The sequence below is a fragment of the Nicotiana tomentosiformis genome, chromosome 11 (assembly GCF_000390325.3).
Source record: "Nicotiana tomentosiformis chromosome 11, ASM39032v3, whole genome shotgun sequence".
Lineage (NCBI taxonomy): Eukaryota > Viridiplantae > Streptophyta > Magnoliopsida > Solanales > Solanaceae > Nicotiana > Nicotiana tomentosiformis.
The window spans coordinates 70,910,689-70,935,812 of record NC_090822.1 but is presented as its reverse complement, the minus strand read 5'-3'; the positions used below and the strand labels follow the sequence as shown (position 1 = coordinate 70,935,812).

Sequence of the window (25,124 nt, the reverse complement as noted above, 5' to 3'; positions counted from 1 at the left end):
TCGATTCGTAGTTCTAGATATTATTTTTGTGTTTTGATCACACGAGCGATTTCGTGTGATGTTTTTAGATTTGTTCGGATGTTTGGTTCTCGAATGAGTTTCGGACATGTTTCGAAATGAATTGAACTGAAAATGAATTGTCGGTGTTGCTAGTGCTCTGTTATCGCAATTGCGAGCACCAGCCTCGCAATTGCAAGGTGAAAGGAGGTCTCTGATGTCGCAATTGCGGCTGGCCTCTTCGCAATTGCAAAGTCAGTAGGCCTTAGGCATGGGTCGCTTTTGCGAACAATTGTTCGCTTTTGCGAAGAAGTCCAGCTTTGCAATTGCAACAATTGTTGAGGCTGTCAGGGTTCGCAAATGCGATCCCTGGTCCGCAAATGCGAACCCTGTTTCGCAAATGCGACATCTACAGCTGGACTAAAGGGCTGGGAGTCGGGATTTTCAACATATTCTCTCATTTTAGAATCCTAAACTCGGTAAGAGGCGATTTGGAGAGGAGATTTTTATCTACAAACATTGAGTAAGTGATTCTACTCAATTTTCAACTATATTTCATCAATATATCTTAGATTTAACATTAAAAATCATGTGAATCAAAGTGGAAATTTGTGAAACTTTGTCAAGTTTTTGAAAATAAGAATTTGAGTTTTGAGATTTGATTTGGACTCGGATTTTGAAAATAATCACATATATGAACTCGTGGGGTTATGGGTAGTCGGAATCTACCCTTGGACCTGAGTTTTGACCGGGCGAGCCCTGAGTTGACTTTTGTTGACTTTTTTGGGAAAAGTGTAAAGATCATAGCTTTATTTATTGTAATTTTTTTCCCTTGCATTGTTTGATGATACTAAGTCAATTTTGGTCAGATTTGAGCTGTGTGGAGGCGAATTTTAGGGAAAAAGCTATTTTCGAGGATTGAGTTAGCCTAGTTGAGGTAAGTATCTTGCCTACCTTTGTGTGCGGGAACTCCTCCTTAGGATTTGGGATTGATTGTGTCATTTGGGCTATGTGAAAACCGTGTACGCAAGGTGACGAGTGGGTACACGAGTTATATGTGATATTTGGCTGGTTTAGGCTACTTAGACTCTTTCCATGCTTTAATTAAATTGTCATATCATGTTCTAAATTCTCATAGTCAATCTACTCTTACTTGTGTTGGTCTATCCTTACATGCCTTAAATGAGTTTGTCAACACTTGTTCTACCTCTTACTTGTTGTTTTGCTCTTATATGCCTAGTTGAAAATGTTTCCTCTTTCATTATTACATGTTATCTCTCTCATTGTTGAGTTATCGTATTTGAAGTCATTGTTACATGTTGTTTCTTTCATTATTGTTTATTTGAAGTCATTGTTACATGTTTTCTTTTCCATTGTCGATTTATCATTATTGAAGTCATTGTTACATGTTATCTATTTCATTATCGATTATCCTTATTTGAAATTATCGTTACATGTTATCTCTTCCATTATGAGTTATTCTTAATTAATATCGTGGTTATACATTATCTCTCTCATTGTTGGGTTATTGGTGTTGAAGTTGTGAAAGCCGTTATCACATTGATGCGAAGTTGTTAATTGTTAAGATATCTTTCTTGTTGAGAAATTTACAAACATTGTTATTGTTGATGTTCTTGTACACATTGGGGTTGAGCCATGGGCTATTGTTGTGCACATATTAGTATTGTTGATTATTGACAAGTTTTGACATATGGGCACTTGTGGTGCGAGTTGTTATTGTGATGTGATATTGATGCGCATGCGGCGGTATAAGGATAAGGGTTAATATGCATGCGGCGGCATAAGGTGGGACTTATGTGCGTGTTGCTTGTAAGGGAATTACTTGAAGCCACGCGGCGTCATAAGGTGGGCTAAAGTACATTTATCCATTTCGGAAAAAATATTTTCAAAACTATTTAAATGTAAGGCTCACACGGCGGTATAAGGAAAGATTGTGATTAAAAATGAGAAATGTGAATATGAGGCGGTACCTCGGTTGTGATTCTTGTTGTATACGAGGCGGTACCTCGGTTTTGATTCTTGTTGTGTACGAGGCGGTACCTCGTTTGTGATTCTTGTTGTTTATCTCATGTTGTAAAGAGTTGTTGGTAAAACACTTCTTGTTGCTTTTATTCTTCCTTGTCTTATCAGTTTGGATCCGTATTTGACTATGGTGGTTCTCTTTAATTGCTTCTTTTATGTTATCTCTATGCTGACAATTCTGGCATTAGTCTATGTTATTAACTTATTTCGTATCAGTTATTTCTCCGCCTTCCATTACTTCTCGTTATTATATTTTTATTGTGTTTATTATGTCCTAGTAGATGTCTTGACCTGGCCTCGTCACTACTCTACCGAGGTTAGACTTGATACTTATTGGGTACCCTCGTGGTGTATTCATTCTACACTTCTGCACATCTTTTTATGTAGATCCAGGTACGTCTGCTCGTGATGGACGTTAGTAATTGGTTGTAGCTGATTTTTCGGAGACTTCAAGGTATACCTGCTCGGTGTCCACATGCCTCGGAGTCACCTTCCTTAGTCTTTCTTTTCTGTTGTATTTCTCGTTCAGATAGTGTTGTAGTAGACATTCTAGTTTATTCTGTAGAGCTTATGACTCAGTTCCACTAGTTTTGGGAAGTGTGTTGTTGAGATCCTATTTTGGAAGGTTATATGAGTTTATCAGTCTTGCTTTAGTTTTTTGTAAATTATTTCTGTCAAGTTATTATTAAATGTTATGCTTACCTAATCTTAGAGATTAGGTGCCATCGCGACATTCTAAAGAGGGAAATTAGGATCGTGACAGTAAACGACCTTGGAATCGGGGTTTAAAGGTTCGTATGGTAATTTTGTACTTGGACATATATTCAGGTCGAGTTTCGGGTGGACCGGGAGCGTTTCATCGCTTATTATTGGAAGTTGACATTTTGAAGGTTTTAGAGTTTTTTAAGTGTGAGACTTTGGTGTTATCAGATTCTGTTTGGTATTCTAAGCCTCGAGATAGGTTTGTATTGTCATATTGGACTTGTATATAACATTTTGTGTGATTCCGAGTTGTCTAAGTATGATTCGTCGCATTCAGTGTTACTTGGAAGAAGTTTGAAGTTTAGAAGTTGATTAATTTTGTTTGGGGTGTGATTTTTGGTTGCGATATTTTTGTATGTGTTTTGAGTCCTCGAGTAGGTCCAAATTATGTTTATGAACTTGTTGGTATAATTGGACGGGGTCCCAAGTGGCTCGGGTAAGTCTCGGACCACCCGGCGCAATGTAGAAGTTGGCAGATTTTTGTTGGTGCTGGTGTGCTTCACGATCGCAAAGGGAGTTCCACGATCGCGATGAAGATTTGGAGGACGGATAACTGTTTCTCTTCACGTATGTGAATATGGCTCCACGAACACGATGGAGGACCCGACTCCTCTTTGCGATGCGGAGGAGCCTACGCGAACATGAAGAGGGAAGAGGAAGGAAGTGGACATGCAAGCTAGGCCTTCGCGAATGCAGCAAAGGGGACCCCAAACGCAAAGGGTTGGGAGGCTATTTCTCTTCGCGAACACGATTGGGGCATCGCTAACGCAATGAAGGCAGACCTGGGTAGGGCAGCTTTGGCCTTCGCGATCGCGAGGATTATTCCGCGATCGCGATAAAGGATGCCTAGGCAGAATGTGATTTTTTATACGGGACTTAGACTCATTTTACCCTATTTTCTCTTGTCTTGGGCGAGTTGGGAGCTCTTTGAAGGACCATTTTCACCAAGTGTCTTTAGGTAAACGATTTCTACATATTGTGAGTAAAATGCATGGATTTGGTGTGGCTTTTAATTTGGAAATTAGTAGAATTTTGGGATTATGTTGAAAATCCTAGAATTTGGTAAAAATGAGATTCGACCATGAAATTATTTATGGAATTTGGTATAAATTATATATTTGAGTTCGTAACTCCATGGGTAACATTTAACTTTAAAAATTTATAGAATCCGGGCACGTGGGCCTGGGGTTAACTTTTATTGACTTTTCTAGTGGGGTTGGAAATTGATCCTAAGCGGTCCCGGGCTTCGCGGGTTTCTTGTTGGAACCGGTCCGGGACCGGGACCACGAACTAACGGTCCTGGGTTAAGTGGGCCGGTCCCGGGTTAAGTGGGCCCAACTGATGCTTTCTATCTTTAAAATTTTTTATATAGAAGTTAGAGAAAAAAAATGGTAATAAAAGTATCTAAGGCAATTCCTTGAAAATTATATTATAGAATTGTCACCTAAAATTTTTAATTCAAATTTAAAGACAAAAATATTTTAAAGAGATATTCAAAGCAATGCGTTATAATATATATATATATATATATATATATATATATATATATATATATATATATATATATATATATATATATATATACCATTTTAACAGGATCAAGTGGCGGGCGGTAATCCGCACGGCCTTCTCAACTAAGCTAAAACAGAGATCATCGATTACTCGAGAACTGGAATTGTTTTACACCTCTGCTAACTTTTATATGTCCACCGAGGTTTCCACCAGTTAAAGATCTCTATTTTAACATATTTGAGAATTCTTAATCTAGCTAATTCAGTACCCTTATGTTTAAAGACTGGCGGTAATCCGCACAATCAGTAAGGATATAAGAATTAAAATATACTTGAATTGTTTATATAGTTTAATGACTGTATGGAAGGTTAAACCTTTTTACTCAAGCAAGGGGCCTGTCTTAATATAATACATACTCTCATTGAGCCCATGTGTCTAGCAGTTCTAACCGTGAAAGAAGATGCCCTTTTCAACTCATTCATCGGGCTAAGGTTCACGGCTGGCTAGACGGAGCCACTAAGGCAAAGCCAATAAGAGTAGTGCTATATTAGACTGTACCAACTATCTCAAAACCAAGTCAAAATACTATATATAAAACTCATTTATATTTTAATAGATGCCATCGCTTTCATGGTTTATATAGGAGAGAAGTTAGATATTCAACATAGATATAAAGTCTCTTAGCCGGACATAGTCACAGCCAGAGAGGAGAGACTAGAAGAAAAACTAAGGAAGAAAACCAGTACCTTTTGGCCGGGATGCAAGGCCTGAAGATGAAAAACTGAAAACTTTATTTACTTTGTTCTTCGGTTACAAACTTCAAACTCTAATTACACTTGAGAGAGAGAGAGAGAGAGAGAGAGAGAGATTTCTAGAGAGAGAGGGGTTCGACTTATGTCCCCGAATGAATGAATGAACGTATAAATAGAAAAGAAAAAAAATCTATGAATAGTAAAATAGGGTCCCACATGGGTCCTTATACAATGTTTCTACTGTGCAAACAGTGTTTCTACTATTGATGAACAGTGTTTCTACTGTTGATGAACAATATTTCTACTGTTGAAATAGTTTATCTACTGTTTGAGTGGGGTCCAGCTGCTGGGTCCGGTGGCTTCACTGTGCAGTGGGGTCCGGCGGCTTCACTGTGCTGGTCTCTTTTCTATCTCTTTCATTTTGCGGAGGAATTCTTCCGCATCTTTTAGGGCTTCATCAGATAATATCTTCTCTGATTCTATAGGTTGGGAGTCATCAGCGATATCATCGTTGTTGGTCTCACTTTGCATCGAAGTGTCTGATTTCTCATACTGATTGATTGAGCGAAGTAAATTTCCTTTTACTTCTTCCAAGTAGTCGTTGATCATTTCTTCTTTATCCCCTTCTTGAAAGGAGATCTTTCTGGCAATATGCCTAACTGAACTATCATCAACCTTCTCCTTTTGAGGGTTGTTGGAATATTCTTGAATTTTTGTTTTGATGGAATCTAAGAGTTCTTGACCGTATAACGTCTTCGTTTTGGGATCCTTCTTCATTAATTTATCCCAGAAATTGTTATAAAAGGTCCTGTATAAACACGGAATTTGTTCCTCGGTGAATCCAACTTCTGGAGTCCATTTATGAATCCAAGGAATAGAGAATTCCAGAAAGAAATATATCTGGCCAATCTTCTCTAAGTAAGAGATATGATCTGCGTGGTAAAGCTCATTTATAACAGGAGAAATTTTTGTCCATTCTTTGTATAATATGAGAAATGGACCAGGTAATATCTTTATAGTCGGACCGTGGTATGACCACCAGTTTAAGAACCAATTTGGAATGGGCTCTGCAAATATCTTTGCACATACTTTAACGAACCAAGTTGTCACGACCCAAAACTAACCCCTGTCGTGATGGCGCCTATCATGGAACTAGGCAAACCGACTCATTTCCAAAACAAATCGATATTTTAATTTAAAGATAATTTCAAGGTTATTTAACATAAACCTTCATTTAAAGAGTTCAAATCAAAGAAAAACAGAAGTGCGGAAAAGAAAAGCCCAACATCGGGGTGTCACTAGTCATGAGCATCTTCTATAATCTGTCTAACAATATCAAGGCTAACTCAGCCTGGAAAATAGCTAAATACAACTAGAGGAAGATAAGAGGGAGAAGAGCAAGGGCTGCGATCGCCAAACAGCTACCTTGCTATCTCCAAGAAAATCTGCAACCAGAACATTCAATAACCGCTACCGTGTCCAGCTACACCTAGATCTGCACACAAGGTGCAGGGAGTAACGTGAGTACGCCAACTCAGTAAGTAACCACAATAAATAAAGACTGAGCAGTAGTGACGAGCAATAAGGCATATAACATTCATATCAAGAAATCTTAGTAAAATACCACATGCTTTTAAAAAAATCAGGATTTGGATCAAATTATCTAGTTTAAACCCAGTTCCAGTAAAAATCATTTAAAGACATTTTTCTAACAGTTTTTCAAACAAAGGCTCAATGCAAAGGTGAGCAAAAATGATGAAATCATAAACAGCCACTCGGGCAAACCTCACAATCACTCGTGCCACTCGGGCATACCTCACAATCACTCTTTCCACTCGGGCATACCTCACAATCACTCTTGCCACTCGGGCATGCCTCACAATCACTCTTTCCACTCGGGCATGCCTCCCAGTCACTCAACACTCGGCACTCGCACTCAGTAGGTACCTGCGCTCACTGGGGGTGTGTACAGACTCCGGAGGGGCTCCTTCAGCCCAAGCACTATAATCTGCGTGGACAACTCACGTGCGATAATAACAAAGTATGCTGCAGGCAGGCAGCCCCGATCCACACTCATCCTTACCAATCAGACCCTCGGCCTCACTCAGTCACAAGTATGCTGCAGGCGGGCAGCCCCGATCCATACTCATCCTCACAATTCAAGCCCTCGGGCATTCCAGTAAAACAGGGCATTCGACCCAAAACATTTATATGCATCAAAATAGAGTCATAAAACTGAGTTATGCGGTAAACAAATATAAACATGACTGAGTATAGATTTTCAATCGAAAACGGTGAGAGGATAATAAGAAACAGCCCCTAAGGGTCCAAACAGCATTGGAGCAAGGCCCAAACATGGCTTTCAGCCCAATTTACTGAAATTCTTTCTAAGACTTATAAGTATCAAATGGTTTCAACAAAGTATGCAACTTTACAGTTGCTACGGGACGGACCAAGTCACAAATCCCCAACAGTGCACGCCCACATGGCCGTCACCTAGCATGTGCGTCACTTCAAAATAATAGAATGATACGAAATCCGGGGTTTCATACCCTCAGGACTAGATTTATAATCGTTACTTACCTCAAACCGGTCAAATCTCTATCCCGCAATGATCTTGCCTCTGGACTCGGCCTCCAAATGCTTCAAATCTATTCAAAATCAGTACAATACCATCAATATGCGCTAATGGAATGAATTCCACAAGAAAAACTACAAAATTAGACCAAAACCCGAAATTGGCTCAAAAACATCGCTTGTGGGGTCCACGTCTCAGAACCCGACAAAAGTTACAAAATCCGAAAGGCCATTCAACCACGAGTCTACCCATACCAATTTTACCAAAATCCGACCTCAACTCGACCCTCAAATCTACAAATCTTATTTCCAAATTTTCCAAGTTCCAATCTCTGATTTACACCTCAAAATCATGTAATCTAGTCGGATTATTCGATGATAATTCAATATTATGGAGTAGAAATAATCACAAGGGACTTACCTCAAGTTTTCCTTGAAAATATATCAAAATCGCCTCTCCCCAAGCTCTAATTTATCAAAAATGGCAAATGGGACGAAGTCCCCGTTTTTATAATTCTGCCCAGACATCCTCGGTTCTGCCTCGATCTTGGCCTTCGATCTTGGCCTTCGATCGAGATCCTCGATCCTGGTCCGCGATCCTGATTCTCGATCCTGGCCCTCGATTATGTCTTCGACCCGACCTTCGACCGTGACCCTCGACCCTGGGCTCGATCATGCCTTCGATCGTGGCCCTCGACTCTGACCTCGATCTGGGCTTCGATCGTGGCCCTCGACCCTGAGCTCGATCTAGGTAGAAGCAATTTCCAATAGAAGGAAATTGCAGCAGCTGTTCTAGTTCAATTATTTTTTATCCGTTAACCATCCGAAACTCACCCGAGGCCCTCGGGACCTCAACTAAATATACCAACAAGTCCTTAAACATCATACGAACTTAGTCGAATCCTCAAATCACCTCAAATAACGATAACACCATGAATTACACCCCAATTCAAGCCTAATGAACTTTGAAATTTTTAATTTCTACAAACAATTCTAGAACCTATCAAATCACGTCCGATTGACCTCAAATTTTGCACACAAGTCCCAAATGACATAACAGAGGTATTCCAATTTTCAGAATCAGATTCCGACCCTGATATCAAAAAGTCAACCCCCGGTCAAACTTCTCAAAAAATAAAACATTCGGCATTTCAAGCCTAATTCCTCTACGGACTTTCAAATAATATTCCGGACACGCTCCTAAGACCAAAATCACCATACGGGGCTATTGGAATCATCAACATTCAAATCTGAGGTCGCTTACATATAGGTCAATATCCGGTCCACTTTTCTAACTCAATTTTTCAATTATGAGACTAAGTGTCTCATTTCACTCTGAATTCCTTCCGGACTCGAACCCACTAACCCGATATAACATAATATAGCTGAATAACACAAAAAGAAGTAGAAATGGGGAAAACGGGGTTATAACTCTCGAAACGACTGGTCGGGTCGTTACATCCTCCCCCACTTAAACATACGTTCGTCCTCGAACGTGCCCAGAGTTGTTCCAAAAGCCATCAAATCATTGTGTAGCTTTCACATGCACATACCCGGGGCTGATCCCACGTCACCCTATCCCATACAGGTCCGATAGCACAGCATAACTGAAATTTCTCAATTCAACCTAGCCTACAAGCCTTCGAATCAAATTTCCAACATCCGAAATTTCCTATAAGATGAAAAGTTTGCATCTACATACCGTATAAGTCTGAACAATCTGTACCAAAAGTTGTAACCATAACTCAAATACTCAAATTCAAATACCGCATAGCTCGAATGCTCGAAGCAATGATTTCAAATCATAGTATCGACTCAAATCAATCCAGTGCCAGTAATAAACCTCATATCAACCAAACCCTCGTTCTAAAACCTTCGTACAATGCCGATGATGAAAGAAACATACCGAATTCATAACCATTAATTAGACCATCAGGCCATGGAGCTCTCGTTCCTTCTACAAGAACTATAGCCAATTTTAAAGCCGACTTCCGATATTATCCTCCTAATTATACCACAATCAATCTGATAGCATCCATTCTAGGCCCAATGACCTCGTCTCCTCCAACACGACCACTCTAGTGTCAATACAATTTAAAGCCACAACCCGTGCAATCCGTGCACCAGATAGCAACATTCCAAATGTACCCAATCGTAATAATGACCCAAGCAGGAGAACCGTTCTGCAAACTCGACGAGTACCACCCCGACGCAATGCTAATAACCCATCACACACCGCAGAACCATAACATACGAATCTTACGCAAGGGATCATATTTCCACATAACCCTACGGCAATACGCGACCCTATCCAAATACTGGTCCATATGAAACACCTCAAGCCACCCTGCTAAAATCAATAACCATGCGCAATTCGACATCAAGTACCCAAAGTACATTACTATAACCACAGAGAAGCAAACTACACCATGCCACATAAAATCTGAAAGAACGTGACCAATACGTCATCAACCAAGCAATATCCAATACTGTTCTCGCTCAAATTCCGCTATAAGGCCATAATAGAACCGCACCATATGTGCATATAACCAACGAATCACAACTCTTCGTAGTATAGAAGAGTAACTCACATATCATTCCAAAACACGAATAAGCTTCACATCAACTGAATGGCACATCCTTCAACAATAGCAGTATGGAGCTAATCAATCCAGTTCGGTATAGAATACACATCCTAATTGGGCCTACCAATGGGCCCTGAATCAACTATGGTTAGCCACCAATAGATAAACAACCTCCGAACGTCCACATTGACGGAATCATAACACCTTCTATCATCTGGCTAGCTCCAGCCACAACTTCACAATCCACCACCATGAAACAATCTGCTCATGAGAACTCCCAATCTTCAATTCCATAGAATACATGAATCACCCTATTTGATTCCACCTCCATCGCCCGAATGCCTAACACCTCTCTCATACATAATCCCCCCACGAGAAATACTTTGAAACTTCTTCCGTGCCACCTAGTCATCGGAAACCGTTCATGTTGCCTAAGAATTTATGTCCTTCCCTTCAAAACTGAACTGTGACCTGGTACATGTAAATCCTATTCCCGCACAACACACCACAACTGTTATGCCATCATGTGACAAGCATAAGAATTCTATTATCAACTCTGAGTCACTAGCAAAATACATACCTTATTAGTCAGAAATCTCTTTCTTGCTTCTTTCTAGGAGAAAATCATAACACAACATGCTCCGTACATCGGTAGAAATTATCCGGTTTAAACCATGGTAGAACCCATCATGAACACTTTGAGATCCATTTGCACATAATCAAGCTATCTGAACCGAATTCCTCTAACTTCACCAAGCCACACAGGTTGCCAAATCCGGGAGCAATTCCACGAAGCACCTGTAGATACTAGCCATGTCATAAGTACACAAATAACCGATCATACCCATTACTGTACTACCCCAAACTACTTCCAAACTGTCCTATTTCCCCAAGTCCTTTCCAAATTGCCTTCAAATTGCTATTTTATTTCCTTATTAGAACACTACTATCCTTAACTAAAACTTGCCCCACGAACTCTAGCATAGAATCACACCGCCCTAAGGCTTATAAGCCGCCGAATTCCCTTTTTATGTATTCCAAAGTTTCCACAACCAAAAATGCTTACTCCGAAGAGACTTTAGGTGAATCTAAAATAGTTTCCTTTACCTTCTTAATACTGAAATGCATAATTCACAATGATATAAGATGTCACGAGTCTCAACACTGTTCAATGCAACTCCTTGTTTTCTAGCCATATTTATAAATCTTGAATCCATTGTAACCATTTTCGAATTAACCGACCAAACAAACCGAAACGACCTGTGCCCCATTAGCACACCAACACCCAAGGGAATAAAGAGTAACCCACACTCCTACGTAACCGAGCAAATTCCCGCTCCATGTACACTACATTCTCTGCGAATAACCACTCAATTATTTTATGGTCCTCCTATAACCATAGAGCGTAATACAACTTATGTCCAGAAATTCCTTTACCTGAGTTATCCTCGACCTCGACCTCTGCAAGTCATAACTGATTCACCGGTATACCCCGAACCGAAACTAATACGACCCATAACCGTGCAATCAACTCGTCAATAGAAGACTTCCCCACTTAGCCTTAAGCTACAATTATATAAAATTAGAACCCGTAAGGATTTATCCTTCTCAGTTACCAAGGTCTCGCACCGTTAACCTGCCAGACTTCTCGAAGTCTTTTATAAAGCCTTTCATGATCATTCTGAATCTCCAGCCAAAATTACACACGCGACCTCCTACCGGGTAGCTAGTAATATTCCTCACAAAAGCTTTATAAACATCACGCCACCGCTAGCTGCACATAGGAGATAACTCACATGTGGAATTCCTTACCGACATCTCCCAATGACACTGCACTGAGTGCAACGATCACGAAATTCGTAAATTCTCCTGAGTTCATGCTCGCCCACCATTTATATAAGTCAGAACTTCCCCTATTGATATCAACTGTACATCAACAATACCTTCCGAACTCAAGTCATATTGCACCTGACACAATAATCAGATCTTCACGCCTCTATTCATTTCAAACACACTTTGTACACTAACCATCACTCCAAATAGAGTATGCAGGCTGGTTCACATAGTAACACGATCCCAAACCATTCTACACTTTCTCAAGGCGCACGACTACCCTACTAGTGAATTCATATAATCTGCCACTCTTACTTCGATTAAATCATCTCCTTTAAGAAACTTCTCAACCTCTACTTCTTCTACTTGACCTGCTAGTACTTCAACCACCGCGAAACACTTCCCGTCATGTCTTCCCTCATACTTTGCTACCCAACTGCTGCATCAAATCGAAATGTATTTCTGTCACACCTGAACCAATAAAATATTACCGACTCTAAGTCATTTCAAAGATTATCTTTCCCGAGCCATCAACATCAAAATACCCATTCGCAACCACCATTACTACACAACCACTTACTCTTCTTGAATTCAACTCATTGACAGACATGCGAATTTAATTTGCCCCAAAATTTAACAACATGGAAGATCCTTCAAAACATTCACACTCGAGATGGTACGTCGCATCAAAACGAAAATCCAAGCACCCAATGGCCTTCCTTTACATTCAAAGAAAACACTTCTCGTCACATTCGCATAGTCTTAACACTTCCAGCAGTTACGTCATACTCACCACAAAACCATTCCACTGCTCATCGAGCCACAATTCCACTCGTAGGGACATTATCGGACATATGAGTCCAACTGTATAGGTTACAACTGAAGCTAGCGAGCCAAAACTACGGTTTAAACCTGGCCTCAACTCCTCCAGATTAGCCCATCACCAAAACACATAATACACATCTCGAACCTCGTTCATAGAATCACAAACCGGCAATGCACAAAAGATATCGAGCGCTCATGTGCGCATACGAGATGCGTGGAAGGAATTCAAAGAGTTATGTCTCAAGCTGAATCATTTTCGCACGATAGAATACAAGAAAGTGAAATTTTCCTAAGGGTTCTGCAGCCTCTCAAAGATAATTACAGACGTCTCTGTACCGATCCGCAAGACTCTACTAAACCCGCTCATGACTCATGAGACCTATGTAACCTAGGCTCTGATACCAATCTGTCACGACCCAAAACTAACCCCTGTCGTGATGGCGCCTATCATGGAACTAGGCAAGCCGACTCATTTCCAAAACAAACTGATATTTTAATTAAAAAATAATTTCAAGGTTATTTAACATAAACCTTCATTTAAAGAATTCAAATCAAAGAAAAACAGAAGTGCGGAAAAGAAAAGCCCGACATCGGGGTGTCACTAGTCATGAGCATTTTCTACAATCTGTCTAACAATATCAAGGCTAACTAAGCCTGAAAAATAGCTAAATACAACTAGAGGAAAATAAGAGGGAGAAAAGCAGGGGCTGCGATCGCCAAACAGCTACCTTGCTATCTCCAAGAAAATCTGCAACCAGAACATTCAATAACCGTTACCGTGTCCGGCTACACCTGAATCTGCACACAAGGTACAGGGAGTAACGTGAGTACGCCAACTCAGTAAATAACCACAATAAATAAAGACTGAGCAGTAGTGACGAGCAATAAGGCATATAACATTCATATCAAGAAATCTCAGTAAAATACCACATGCTTTTAAAAAAATCAGGATTTGGATCAAATTATCTAGTTTAAACCCAGTTCCAGTAAAAATCATTTAAAGACATTTTTCCAACAGTTTTTCAAACAAAGGCTCAATGCAAAGGTGAGCAAAAATGATGAAATCATAAACAGCCACTCGGGCAAACCTCACAATCACTCGTGCCACTCGGGCATACCTCACAATCACTCTTTCCACTCGGGCATGCCTCCCAGTCACTCAGCACTCGGCACTCGGCACTCGGCACTTGTACTCAGTAGGTACCTGCGCTCACTGGGGGTGTGTACAGACTCCGGAGGGGCTCCTTCAGCCCAAGCACTATAATCTGCGTGGACAACTCACGTGCGATAATAACAAAGTATGCTGCAGGCGGGCAGCCCCGATCCACACTCATCCTTACCAATCAGGCCCTCGGCCTCACTCAGTCACAAGTATGCTGCAGGCGGGCAGCCCCGATCCATACTCATCCTCACAATTCAAGCCCTCGGGCATTCCAGTAAAACAGGGCATTCGACCCAAAACATTTATATGCATCAAAATAGAGTCATAAAACTGAGTTATGCGGTAAACAAATATAAACATGACTGAGTATAGATTTTCAATCGAAAACGGTGAGAGGATAATAAGAAACAGCCCCTAAGGGTCCAAACAGCGTTGGAGCAAGGCCCAAACATGGCTTTCAGCCCAATTTACTGAAATTCTTTCTAAGACTTATAAGTATCAAATGGTTTCAACAAAGTATGCAACTTTACAGTTGCTACGGGACGGACCAAGTCACAAATCCCCAACAGTGCACGCCCACACGGCCGTCACCTAGCATGTGCGTCACTTCAAAATAATAGAATGATACGAAATCCGGGGTTTCATACCCTCAGGACTAGATTTATAATCGTTACTTACCTCAAACCGGTCAAATCTCTATCCCGCAATGATCTTGCCTCTGGACTCGGCCTCCAAATGCTTCAAATCTATTCAAAATCAGTACAATACCATCAATATGCGCTAATGGAATGAATTTCATAAGAAAAACTACAAAATTAGACTAAAACCTGAAATTGGCTCAAAAAAATCGCATGTGGGGTCCACGTCTGGGAACCCGACAAAAGTTACAAAATCCGAAAGCCCATTCAACCACGAGTCTATCCATACCAATTTTACCAAAATCCGACCTCAACACGACCCTCAAATCTACAAATCTTATTTTCAAATTTTCCAATTTCCAATCTCTGATTTACACCTCAAAATCATGTAATCTAGTCGGATTATTCGATAATAATTCAATATTATGGAGTAGAAATGATCACAAGGGACTTACCTCAAGGTTTCCTTGAAAATATATCAAAATCGCCTCTCCCCAAGCTCCAATTTATCAAAAATGGCAAATGGGACGAAGTCCCCATTTTTATAATTCTGCCCAGAAATCCTCGGTTCTGCCTCGATCTTGGCCTTCGATATTGGCCTTCGATCGAGATCCTCGATCCTGGTCCGCGATCCTGGTTCTCGATCCTGGCCCGCGATCCTGGTTCTCGATCCTGGCCCTCGATTATGTCTTCAACCCGGCGTTCGACCGTGACCCTCGACCCTGGGCTCGATCATGCCTTCGATCGTGGCCCTCGACTCTGACCTCGATCTGGGCTTCGATCGTGGCCCTCGACCCTGAGCTCGATCTGGGCTCAATTTCTGGGCAGAAGCAATTTCCAATAGAAGGAAATTGCAGCAGCTGTTCTAGTTCAATTTCTTTTTATCCGTTAACCATACGAAACTCACCCGAGGCCCTCGGGACCTCAACTAAATATTCCAACAAGTCCTAAAACATCATATGAACTTAGTTGAATCCTCAAATCACCTCAAACAACGATAACACCATGAATTACACCCCAATTCAAGCCTAATGAACTTTGAAATTTCTAATTTCTACAAACAATTCTAGAACCTATCAAATCACGTCCGATTGACCTCAAATTTTGCACACAAGTCCCAAATGACATAACAGCGGTATTCCAATTTTCAAAATTGGATTCTGACCCCGATATCAAAAAGTCAACCCCCAGTCAAACTTCTCAAAAAATAAAACGTTCGGCATTTCAAGCCTAATTCCTCTACGGACTTCCAAATAATATTCCGGACACGCTCCTAAGCCCAAAATCACTATACGGAGCTATTGGAATCATCAACATTCAAATCCGAGGTCGCTTACACATAGGTCAATATCCGGTCCACTTTTCTAACTCAATTTTTCAATTATGAGACTAAGTGTCTCATTTCACTCCGAGTTCCTTCCGGACTCGAACCCACTAACCTGATATAACATAATATAGCTGAATAACACAAAAAGAAGTAGAAATGGGGAAAACGGTGTTATAACTCTCGAAACGACCGATCGGATCGTTACACAAGTATACTTATGCCTATCATTATTGTAGTAAAGGACTTTATCAAAGGCCTGGATATAATCCCAATAAGTAAAATTCATGCGAGACTTGTTAAGGCTTATCTGCCTTTCTTTCATCGTGGATATTCCCTAATCTTCAACAGATATAATCTGTTTGATTATGATCTTCGAGAAGTTATAAACGTTCTCGTCTGTGCTATAACCAGAAAAGTGCTGAAATTCTGCACTGTCAGTACTGGTGAGTATAGTTTCATAATAAGAATGGGTTTTGTATGACTCACCCGGATAATACAATCCATTTATCAAATACCTTTGGAATATCTTCCATGGTTCTTCTTTTCTATGAATATCAGAATTTTCTAAAAGAAATATCATTTCTTTTTTAAGCAATTTTTCATAGGACTTGATATCATCATTGTCCTCTTTTGTAATAGAAGCAAAAGTATCACTTTGCTTTTGAGCAGTCAAATATGCCTGCAAGTACGCATATAACGGGCTATCTTCTGGAATATCTTCCAGGTGAATGGATGGTCCTACCATCAAGGACTCGCCTCTGAGAGATATCTTCTCATTAGTCAAAATTTTTCTTCCCATTTGTATAACTGGGGAGTTTGATGTGGATCCGTATGATGATCCTGAAGGGGATGTTCTTCCTTTGGATTGTGGGGATGATCTTCCCCATCCTATACCTCTACCTCTACCCCATGGGGGTTCCATCCTGCAAGTATTCACGAGATAAGAAATCTGGCAGAGAATTATAAATTCCCTTTTTGTATTGAATCTCAAAATCAAAAGGGGCTAATTGAGCCTGCCATCTTGCAAATATCATTTTTGAGGCATCATGTTTAAAATCCTTGTTAAACATATATTTAACAGATTGTGCGTCAGTTTTTATCAAAAACTTCTGATTGTATAAATCATCTTGAAATTTTAAAACGCATTTAACTATGGTTAACATTTCATGGGCCACAGTAGCGTATTTTCTCTGGGCTTCAGACCATTTTTCAGAGTAAAATCTAATCAAATATTCATGTTTATTACTGGGATTTATCTGTTTCAAAATCCCTCCGTAATCAATGTTGGACGCATCAGTCTTGTGTCTCGATAATATTTTGCCATGCAGGATTAGCAAGGGTCAAACAAGGTAAAGATTTAACACGCTGCTTAATATTTTTAACCAAAATAGTGTGACTATCAGTCCACGGGCCTTTATAATCCTTTTTTATCCTATCATATAAGGGGGCTAAATCACGAGACAAATCTTTATAAAAAGGTGATATATAATTTAAACTTCCCAAAAATCTTTGTAACTGAGTTCTATCAGTAATAACATCGGAAACTTTTGAAGCAAAATCAATAGATCTTTGAATCGGAGTTATCTTTCCTTGACAAATATAATTTCCTAAAAATCGAATATTAGTTTGGAATAAACTCATTTATTGTTTTGAAATAACCAAACTATTTTGTATAACAATTCTTTTTAAAATATCCAAATGCTTAATATGCATTTCAAATGTTTTGGAAAATACCAAAATGTCATCAATATAAACAATGATAAAATCCAGATAGGGATTGAATATATCATTCATGATTTTTTGAAATTCAGAAGGGATATTTTTTAAACCAAAATGCATAACATTCCATTCATATTGCCCAAATGGAACATTAAAAGCAGTTCTATAAGTATGCTCTTTAAATAGTTGAATCTGCCAATATCCAGATTTTAAATCAAATTTTGAAAATATATTGGTATCATATAATCTAGACAATAAATCCTTTTTATTGGGAATTGGATATCTAATCCACTTTAAAAATTTATTCAAAGGTTTATAATTAATAACCAATCTAGGAACTCCACATTCCTTTTCAGCAGCATTATTAACATAAATGGTTGTGCAAGACCAAGGAAATTTTGAAGGTTTTATCAAACCCTTTTGTAATAAATTATCAATCTCTTTCTTGCAGAATTCTACTAATTCAGTGTTCATCTGACAAAGTCGAGATTTAGTAGGAATATCATCCTCAGAAAAATTATCTTCATATGGCAGAGTGACAATATGCTTTTTTTTTATTCCAAAAAGCACTGGGATGCTCGGCACAAATATCAATAGCAATATTCTCGGAGATCAATTTGATCTTTTCCTGTACTTTAGTAGAATTTAAAGTATCAAATATATTCATACTAAACAGTTCTAACTGTAATGAATCAATATGTTTCTGCTTCATATCAATTAAAGCATTTATATCTCTAGTTACTGGATCTGTAACAAAAGTATAACTTATCTCTTTATCCTTATAAGTAGCAGTAAAACCTCTTGAGTCTATGCTAGTAAAAGGATAAATAGCGTTAATAAACGGTGTTCCAAGTATAATTGGAGGGTATAACTGATTTTTCACCAAGAAAAAGAAGTGAGAAATGCAGACTTTATTCTGACAAATACCAGTATTAGGTAATTTATACTCTATATCTAAAGCATGTCCAAATGCAGACTTAACCATATGAGTCGTTTTCTGAAAATATTTAGTAGGAATAAGACCTTCTTGAATGCAGCTAACATCAGCTCCACTATCAATCATAGCAATATTCGTGATAGAAAAACTATTATCAATAAGAATAGTACATTTAATATACCATCTATGAGCAGTAACAATTTGCATCAATCCCAAAAACATATCATGTTGAGAATAAATTTTAATAGGTTTTTCAGAAGAAATATCATTTTCAGAAATACCTTTGTTTTTATCATCAGATGTCTCAGCTGGAGAATTGATTTTCTCAATCTGAGTAATCCTATGATCACAAATCATTTGATTTTGTTTAAGAGATTTGATCTCTCGTTTCAAGTTTTCAACTTCAATTTTTAAATCATCGAAAGAAGAATCTCTTGCTAGAGTTGTATTTTTATTTAAAAGACGGTTATTAACCTCTAATAAAGAATAGGGAGCAGAATATTCAAATTCTTTTTTTTGAGTTTTCAAAAGGTTTTGAAGAACTTGAAGAAGAACTTGAACTATTACTGACAGCCAAATTAATAATTTTTTCACGAAGTTTTTCATCAGTAACTTCTTTTAAAAGCTCTATCACATTATCATATGTAATAGTTTTTATGTTCAAATCTTGGAACTGAGATTGCAATTTATAAAATTCATCATCATCACAGGTACATGTATTACCTCTGCAAGTTGTACAAGCATTATCAATATTATTATCACTATCAGATAAATCAAGTAAATCTACTTCAGCTTCAGATTCTGACTCAGAATAATAATAATCAGATTCTGATCCAAAAGTGTATAACAAACCATAAACCTTATCACGTAACTCATCGTCTAGTTCTAAGGTTTTCAGCTTTTGAAGCTTACAGTTTGGAGCTATATGGCCAAACTTTCCACATTTGTAACACTTAATATCAGCAAGTTCTCTCTTAGACCTATTTTTGGTAAATCTAGTAGACCTGCGATGGGCTTTCTTGGCTTCACGCTCTTCTTTGGATCTATATCTAGATCTATTTCTCTTATAAGGACTATCTTGGTTAGGGTATCTATGATACTTATGTTTCTTCTTCTTATGAGTAGAAGTCTCGGGTAGTCCGAACTGGGTGCAAAAGTCTCCTAATTGGTTTCTTTCCTTGAGCTTATCCATCTTAAGCTCTCTCGACAATTTTAACTCATTGCACAGGTTTAACCCTTCCTGTGTGCAAATTCCTATTAACTTACCATAGGTATAATTATTGTACGGAATTTCACCAAAGCTACGTCTTAGAGTCTTTCTAACTCTTTCAGCAAATAATGAGGGAAGGCCATCTATAAACTTAGCTTTCCAATGGCCGTACTTATTTTCTGGTAACTCCATAACTCTACTCATAAAGGTGTCTTTATACCATCTGAATTCACCTAAGGTCCTACATCTAAGACCATTAAGTAGAGTACGAACTGTCTCATGCTGATTGGTAAATCTACCATTGAAATGTTCTAAAATAGTAAGAACAGGGGTATAAACAGCATCTTCTCTATTTTTCACAAGAGTCATGCCTAAGTTATCAACTCCTTCGTCAGTGGCTATTACGTTAATAACCATTAACTTTTCATCAGCAGACAAATAATTATCCCACCAGCCACGAAGTTGGCCAGTAAAACCTGCAACAATCATTTTGCAAATAGTTCTATCTGTATTTTTCACACTCTTACAGATAGTTGCATACATAAGGATTCTATGCACAAGAATAGTTAGTTGTCTATCAGTCAATCCATCAAGATTCCACTCATAAATTTTGGAACCACTATATGATATATTAGTCTGATTCCAATCACGTTCCTCAATTAAGACATCTTGAGGAGTAGGACGATCGTAATAATAAGTTTGCATTCTGGGTTTATCAGCATGCCTACTATTCTTTTTGGGATAACCTCTAAGTTTATTAAGCTCTGACCAAACTTCATTTTTGTAATCAAAAGTAGTATCTAATTTATCAGCAAAATCTTTTGATAAATCAATAGGTTTGATATTCAAACCGGATAACTTTTTATCAAGAAGTTCTTCTAAATCATTTAAAGATTTGAATTTAAAATCCTGAATCTCAGGGGGTCTTTGAACATGAGTAAGAACAGTTTGGGATTCTGATTTGCTTCCTGACGTAGAGGCAATATCAATTAAAATCTTGCTAGTACTCATATCCTTTATCAAAACTGTTAAATCATCAAATTTTTTATCAAGAAAACTGATTTGTTCACCCAAAACTTTAACATATAAACTCAAATAATTATTTTGAGAAATCAAATTATTAATTTCTGCGATGCTGACTGCAGCAACATCTTCATCAATAAATTTTTGAAATGCAGTAAATGTAATACCTGTATTATTAGGTAAAACAAAAGGTGCTTGAGGAGGGTAAATGGCTTTAGTAATATTGCCACTCCCGTCTTTATAAGATCTTTCCAAAAATTTTATAAAAAGTGGTAAATAGGTGGTTATAAACCAAGGAACAAAATACATAATTTGATTATGTAAAGTACAAGTTTCATAAAATTCTTGAGAAATATTATTTAAATCATCTTTACTATAAGTATCAAAAAACCAAGTTTTAAACCGGTTCCACTTATCACTGAAAAATTCTTTTTTAATATAAATTCTAGCTTGTGACCCTGGACTAAAATCTATTTGGTGTGGGATCATTAAACATCATTGGGGTTGAAATCCATCTCGGACGCAGAAGGAATATCCTTATCAGAAATATTATTACTATCCTGAACAATATTTGTTTGGGGGTTAATTTTAACCCTTTTAACTGGCTTATCACCCACTTTAGTAGAAATTGTATGCAAGGATGCAACACGATTTCTAGCTGGTCTATAGACTGGTTCAACAGGTGAAATATGTTGAATATCAGGCAACAATCTACGATTGGTAAAAGAATATCTATTAGAACTAATAGCAGGCAAAAGTCTATTATTAGAAAATGACTGCCTATTATAAGTGAAACTATTATCATCAAACTGAATGCAAATCCTACCATCCGAATTTTGAGTAATATGAGAATATTCAGTATTACTAACAGCATCAATTATCTGACTAGGGGATATAACCGAATCTAAATGCCAAGTAGTTGGGAAATTAATTTCTTCCCACTTGATAGGTCTCCTCGTGGTGACCTTAGACTTTGTAAAATTCGTTTCTACTAAAATAGTCTGATCAGATGTATCATATAATTTACATCTAGGGTTTAACGTAGATAGCAATTTGAAATAAATTCTATATGATAAACATATAAGTTCAGAACCAGGCGCATAATTATAACCATGCGTTTTAACATTTAATGTCAAGGCATCAAGTATATTAACATCAGATAGAGATAATTGCAGATTGGGTTGAGTATTAAAATATACTGGACCGTAGGCCATAGTAGATTCAATAGAACCCATCAGAGACTGTCTAAAATTCAGATTTCTAGTATCTCTGAGAGCAGCCAAAAACGTCTCTGGTAACCCTTTAAGGGTTAATGGCTTAAAAGCAATTTGAACTATACCAATATGCAGATAATTATACTGATTTTTATAAACATCTACATCATGCTTGTTTAACAAACGAATAGTTTGTTCAGACGAATTTAAAGCTAAAGATTGCTCATTAGTTTTAACAAGTTGTTTAGAAGAAAATTTATCAAACCATCCGTAATCATAGATTGTTCTAATAGGGACTTTAGGAATCGTCCATTTGTTTAACGAATCAAGGTTTTGAGGTATATCTACCTCTTCCAACCTAGTATTTTTCATGCTAGTTTCTCCTAAATCCATATTTCAGAAACATATCTATGTCGAATATTTCATATCTATCTCATATATACCATGAAAGTGCCTAGACTCTGATACCATTTTAACAGGATCAAGTGGCGGGCGGTAATCCGCACGGCCTATATATTAAGATGTATATATAGTATATAAAGATGTATTTAAAGTATAATATAGTATAGTATAGTGTGTGTGTGTGTGTATATATATATATATATATATACACTATACTGTATATACATCTTAAGATATATAAGCTATATTCGATATATATATATATATATATAAGCTTATATATATAATATACTATATTATATATGCATCTTAAGATATATAAGCTATATTCGATTTACTATATATACATCTTAAGATATATAAGCTATATTCGATTTACTATATATACATCTTAATATATATAAGTTATATTCGATTTACTATATATACATCTTAAGATATATAAGCTATAAGCTATATTCGATTTACTATATATACATCTTAAGATATATAAGTTATATTCGATTTACTATATATACATCTTAAGATATATATATAAGCTATATTCGATTTATATACTATATATACATCTTAAGATATTATACTATATATACATGGTATATAAGCCATATTCGATAGTATACATTTTAAGATATACTATATATACATCTTAAGATAGATATATAGTAAGATGTATATATAGTATAGTATAGTATAGTATAGTATAGTATAAGCTATATATATATATATATACTATACTATATATATATCTTATATTGAATATAGCTTATATATATATATATATATATATATATATATATATATATATATATATATATATATATATATATATAAGAAAAAGTGTAATTATAAAAATATTAGGGTTAAAACAAAGTTGGGGGGTTGAATGCCTATTTATAAATAGCCAACAGCTATTTTGGCAGGTAAAACAGCCATATTTTAAATGTCATAATGACTATAATGTGGCAGATTTTTTTTTTAAAAAAAAATTAGTCCTTGGGCCCGGATAGGCCCGTTTAGGACCGCTTGAACCGGCCCACTTCCCAGCCGGTCCCGGTCCCAACCGGTCCCGGTCTCGCGGGCCTCGCCTATGGGACCGGCCCACTACCCAGCCCACCTCCCCACGGTCCCGGTCCTATCCGGTTAGAACCGTTTAGGCCCACTGCCCATTTGGGCTTGCGGTCCTGGGTCGGTCCGGTCCTAACCGGCCCACATGTCACCCTTAATCTGAGCAAATATCATAGAGGGTGCCACCCCTTTTTCCTTAAAGATTGAGAAAGAAGAATGATGACCACATGTTTCACAAATTCCTAGATATACTGAAGCGGATACACTTGAACATTCCTTTGGTGGACATGCTCTGTGAGGTCCCAAAATATACAAAATATATTAAGGATATAGTGAAAAATAAAAGGAGGTTAACGGAGTTTGAGACCATCGCACTTACTAAGGAGTGCATTTCTAGGATTCAACATAAGCTTCCACAAAAGCTTAAGGATCCGGGTAGTTTTACCATCCCCGTGAGGATTGGTGAAATTGATGTGGGTAGAGCCTTGTGTGATTTGGGTGCAAGTATCAATCTGATGTCGTTGTCAGTGTTCAAACAATTGGGCTTAGGAGCTCCGAGACCCACCACAGTGATGCTACAGTTAGCTGATAGATCTTATGTTTATCCTGAGGGGGTAATTGAGGACGTCTTGCTGCAGATTGGGAAGTTTATTTTCCCTGCAAATTTTATCATCTTAGACTACGAGGCAGATGAGTTAGTTCCTATCATCTTGGGACGACCTCTCTTGGCCACTGGAGATGAAATTATCAAAGTCCGAGAATGAAAGATGTTCCTAAGGGTGGACAATGAGGAAGCAGTCTTCAATGTATATCGAGCCATTCAGTTGCCTCGTCATTACGAGGACTTGGCCATGATTTCTGTGGTGGAGATAAATGAACCAGCCATAGAGCTAAGTGCATTTAAAGAAGATGCACTAGAAAAGGCATTGGTGTTGTTCAATCACTTGGAACTTGAAGAAGAGGTTGAGGAGATGTTGCAAATTCTGGATGCATCTTGCGAATACATAAGAGAAAGATCCCAATTTGAGCCTCTGGATAGGTCAATCGGCCCGCCTCCTAAACCCTCAGTTGAGGAGGCCCCAAAATTGGAACTTAAACCCTTACCATCTCATCTTCATTATGCATATTTGGAAAGTTCTAACACTTTACCTGTGATTATTTCTTCTCATTTGTTTGAACTGCAGGAAAAAAAGCTCTAAAGGGTGATGAGGGAGCACAAGTATGCCATTGGTTGGACAATGTCTGACATAAAGGGTATTAGCCCTATATTCTATATGCACAAAATACTCATGGAGGAGGGACACAAGCCTAGTCGAGAATCAACGCCACCTAAATCCAATCATGAAATAAGTGGTAAGAAAAGAAGTGATTAAGTGGCTTGACGCAGGTATAGTATTTCCTATCTCCGATAGTAAGTGGGTAAGCCCTGTTCAATGTGTACCTAAAAGGGGGGTATGACTGTTGTAGTGAATGAACAAAATGAATTAATCCCAACTAGAACTGTGACTGGTTGGCGAATATGCATAGATTATAGGAAG

General features: G+C 37.9%; 1 protein-coding gene across 1 annotated transcript; it reads left to right on the top strand.

The window, feature by feature from the left end:
* The first annotated feature begins 23,813 nt into the window (after positions 1–23,813).
* On the top strand, positions 23,814–24,350 carry LOC104115787 (uncharacterized). Its single transcript, XM_009626490.1, has one exon. It carries the CDS (start codon positions 23,814–23,816, stop codon positions 24,348–24,350), a length of 537 nt encoding a protein of 178 aa, XP_009624785.1.
* The last annotated feature ends 774 nt before the right edge of the window (positions 24,351–25,124 follow it).